General features: G+C 35.1%; 1 protein-coding gene across 2 annotated transcripts in view; it reads left to right on the top strand.

Moving 5' to 3' along the window:
• The window catches only part of LOC107622330 (protein REVEILLE 5), a gene marked incomplete in the record, with an annotated part of 4,410 nt that extends 784 nt beyond the window's left edge, over positions 1-3,626 (top strand). The window contains 7 exon segments of one of the 2 annotated variants that reach the window (XM_016324197.2): positions 1,227-1,284; positions 1,690-1,813; positions 1,906-2,097; positions 2,182-2,316; positions 2,480-2,589; positions 2,743-2,802; positions 3,060-3,626. In XM_016324197.2, coding sequence (XP_016179683.1) covers positions 1,227-1,284; positions 1,690-1,813; positions 1,906-2,097; positions 2,182-2,316; positions 2,480-2,589; positions 2,743-2,802; positions 3,060-3,161 — 781 coding nt within the window. 2 annotated transcript variants of the gene reach the window in all.

The following is a 4,145-nucleotide window of genomic DNA, read 5'->3' as shown; positions in this document are numbered from 1 at the left end:
TAGAAGCTCTTCAATTGTAAGTTTTTTTAAATTCTTTATATTTTCGGTTTTAATTGAATATAAAAATTGGATTTTTATGGTTTTTGGGATATCTGATTTTGTTTGTGTATTAGGTAAAGTTTGATACTGGTTAAATGTTTGGATTAGGATGAAGATGAATGGTGAGAATTGGTTATTTCTTTAGTATCTCTTCCCCACCACCTCCTACTTCCCTAATTATTGAATTTTATGGATAATTAAGATTGTGTGGATTGGTGATGAGTTTTTGGAATTTCAGAAGTTTTTTTATTGAATTTTGTAAAATTATGTTTGATATAGCCGATTTCAGGGAAGTAATAAAATTTCTCCCCCTTGTTGAAAGTTATCTCAGGAAGCTTTAGATAATAGATCATATTTTGAGCTGCAAGTGAGCTAAATCTAAACCAAATGTGTGTTTTTCATGTTGATTAGCGAGTTTGATATCTCGTGTGATGACTTTGAACTCATTGAATGATAAAAGGAACACGTGGTTGATTGATCATGTAAAAATGATTATATTGTTAACACTGTATACCAATTTGGTTCTTGAATTTGGGGTCTCAAAGTCCTTTACTTATTTCCTTCTTCCTTATATTGTTTATCACAGTTTGGTTGCTAGGGTTCCCTGCCCCCCCAGAAAAAAGTATAGGTTTTTTAGTTTTTGAGGGTTAAACCGTAGGAACTGTTTGGTAGTGACTAGTGAGCCTTAGAGGATATATGCATCCCTTGTGAATGCATAGCATAGCGCTGCAAAAGTGTGCTTATGGAGTTAGTGTACCTTGTACTAGAAGTCCCCCTTTGTTACCGGATATCTTTACTGTGAGTCAGCTCCTCCACATCACTACCAAAACCATTGGTGCTTTCAATCTCACACCTCTGTGAGCTGGGATTGCACGAAATCTGCTTCTGAAACATGGAGCATAAAATTATTTTCTTGTTCTTTATAATTTAAATAACTAAGATTCTGCTAAAATTAAGAATTGAAAGAAATAGGTTTTACAAGTCATGGAATCTTTCATTTCATACAAGTATCAGAAAATTAGTCATTGATTTGAGTTTTAGGCAAAGCCATAGGATTGGGATTCACCACTTTTATGAGATTGAATTACGGTATCCAAAAAAATTGGTGCCTGTTATAATATTTGTGTTATTTTCTTGATGGTCTTGTTTTGCTTATTTCCTTCTATATTTCTCTTGATTGGTTTCAGATTTGATCGTGATTGGAAGAAGATTGAAGCATTTGTCGGCTCAAAAACTGTTATCCAGGTAATTATTATTGTTACTGAAAAATAAAATTTAGAAGAGCAGAGAAGAAGTTACTGGTGATTGCTGGATAGTTTTGGTTTCTGTCTAGACAGTGAGAATGATGTGACTTTATATTTTGTTCGTTATTTAACATGATTATTTATTTTTGAATTCCAAATTATGTATTTTGTTAAATTTATTCAGTTATATGTGATGATTGGTGCTATTCACTTTGTTTCTTATCTTTTCCCTTAAAAACAAATCTATTTACAGGCATAGGAATACACACTTGTAATTTGTACGTGCTTCATCAATTTTCTTCTTTTGAAATGTCTAAACATTCATTGTGTGGTCTTATTTCTATCCTCTCTTCATCCTTCCATGAACAAATGTAGAATCAACTTTGCTTCTCCTATTTCTTGGCAGATACGGAGTCATGCACAAAAATATTTCCTTAAAGTCCAGAAGAATGGAACAAGTGAACATGTACCTCCCCCTCGGCCAAAGAGAAAAGCTTCTCATCCATACCCTCAAAAAGCTCCCAAGAGTGGTTAGCATCTATCTACATTTCATGCATTTCTTGTTTCTTTCTGTTGCGTAGTATTTAAATTAACACTGGTTTCTACTTCTGCATTTTATCAGCTCCTACTGCATCCCATGTCACTGGGCCATTGCAATCTTCCTCAGCTTTCATTGAACCTGCATACATTTATAGCCCGGATTCATCATCTGTGCTAGGAACTCCAGTAACCAGTGTGCCTTTATCATCTTGGAATTATAACACCATGCCACCAAGCAATGTGGCCCCAAGCAATGTGCCACCAGCAACTAAAGGTCTTTATTTTACCTCAATGCCACCTTTTGACATTTCAATATTAAAATATGAGGGGCTTTTTGCTGAACTTTTTGTTTTGACAGATGATATGGGATTGGCTGGAGCTGGACAAGCTGTCCCTCTTACTTGTTGCTATAGCAGCAGTAATGAGAACACCCCTCCAACTTGGCCAAGTAACAATGGGTTTGAACAAAGAAACCAGACCAAGCCAATTAAAGGTTGGGATGGTACTTAAACTGCAACTAATGGTTTTTGGTTCTTGTTTTTGCATCAATAGTGTTTGAATTGTGCATTGTTGTCATTTGTTATGCATCTGTTTCATACTATATATATTTTATGATGATTGATTGTCCTGTTGACAAATTCATCTGTTCTATACAGTTATGCCAGATTTTGCACAAGTCTACAGCTTCATTGGCAGTGTATTTGATCCCAATTCTACTAATCATCTCCAGAGGCTGAAACAGATGGACCCAATAAATATGGAAACGGTAATTATTCTCTAGTCCTTCCCTTGCCTTGCCTCCATATCATTCCTTTTTTTCTGCAGTGTGTAAAGGTTCAAGGTTACAAGGGAAGTCTGATATTATGGTTTAAATTCATGGCCCCTCTGCTCGAGTTATTCACAAGGCTCTCTTTTGCAGGTACTGTTGTTGATGAGAAACCTCTCCATGAATCTAATGAGTCCTGAATTTGAGGATCATGTAAGTTTTGTTTCCCCTTTCCAATGGTACTTCTCCAACAGAGTGACTGTGCATGTCGATTTTTTATTGTATTCTTCAATCATTTGATAAAAGATGAATCTATTCTGAAGTTTAGTGCATTACTTTGTCCATTCTATGGTCGAGTTTTGTCCGGTCATTTTCCAGACTTTTCCAGCATCATTTTTACTCTCATCCTGCGTACTATAATATGGTGTACTGAGCTATTCTCTTGTTTCCCATTTTTTTAAACAATGCAGAAGAGGTTGCTTTCGTCATACGGAGCCAACTCTGAAGAGGCAAAGTTTGTCAATCCTTGCAGCAAGTTGCTCAAATCTGAGAGTGCTGTTCTAACTGCTTAAGGTGTTGGCAGATAGAACATTTTCTGATGCATACAAAATCAGACATGTGAGAAGGTGGAAAGCGACAGAAGGTTTTGCTAGAAGAAGAAAAATGTAGGATGCAGATGCAAACATGTGTATATAATACCGTATATATAGTTATTTAGGCATATGGTTAGGACCTTAGGTAAGGAAGAATCCTTGTTAGGAGGCTTGAATGTATATCCTTGGAATGCCTTGGACAATTTGAGTGTCTTTGTTAACTTCTGGAGGCTATGATGTACAGTATGTTGAGTGGTTTTCAGGTTTTGTGTGTTATGCTTTGAAAGCTCTCCTTTCTACAATGTAGTATATACAAGTAGGGACTTAGGATTGTGTGTATGGTGGTGTATATAAACCAATAAAGCCATGCAGCTTTTACTTTATGGTTTCATGCATTTACATATATTTTACATAATAAAAGTTTGTCTTGTTGCCTGGTCTAAATTTCTGCTGAAGTTGATTAAGCAGCTACTCGCACTTCTGAACAAAAAGGTCATAATTTCCCTAAAATTTTTCTTGATATGAGGGGAGACATTCTTATACTATTATTAGGTTATAATTTTGAGTGTTTTAAATTTATTATAATTACCAGTTATTGATGAGAAATTGGTAGTTGAAAGATTAAATTTACCTGAACAGACCTTTTTTTCTTAGAAAAGAACATTAGATGTTGAAGAATGAAATATGATTCCAAGTCCTAGGATCCTAGATTCCTTAGTACCATGTAGCCAAGCATCTTAGCATTTTGGTATGGATTGTAGCATGTGCAATATCGGTGAGAAATAATTTCCACCAGTAACATAAGAATATTCCAACATTATTGTACCGGGGTTGTCTGGATTCTCTTCATTTTTTTCTCCCTTGCTTTTTAGACCCTCATGAATCATGATAATTCAAGGTCAAATTTTCATTTCATTCAATAACTTCTATCTTTTCAGATATTGATTGAGTTCTAAATTGTTC

The sequence above is a fragment of the Arachis ipaensis genome, chromosome B02 (genome assembly GCF_000816755.2).
Source record: "Arachis ipaensis cultivar K30076 chromosome B02, Araip1.1, whole genome shotgun sequence".
NCBI classification, from domain to species: Eukaryota; Viridiplantae; Streptophyta; class Magnoliopsida; order Fabales; family Fabaceae; genus Arachis; species Arachis ipaensis.
This window is presented reverse-complemented; position numbering and strand designations above follow the sequence as displayed.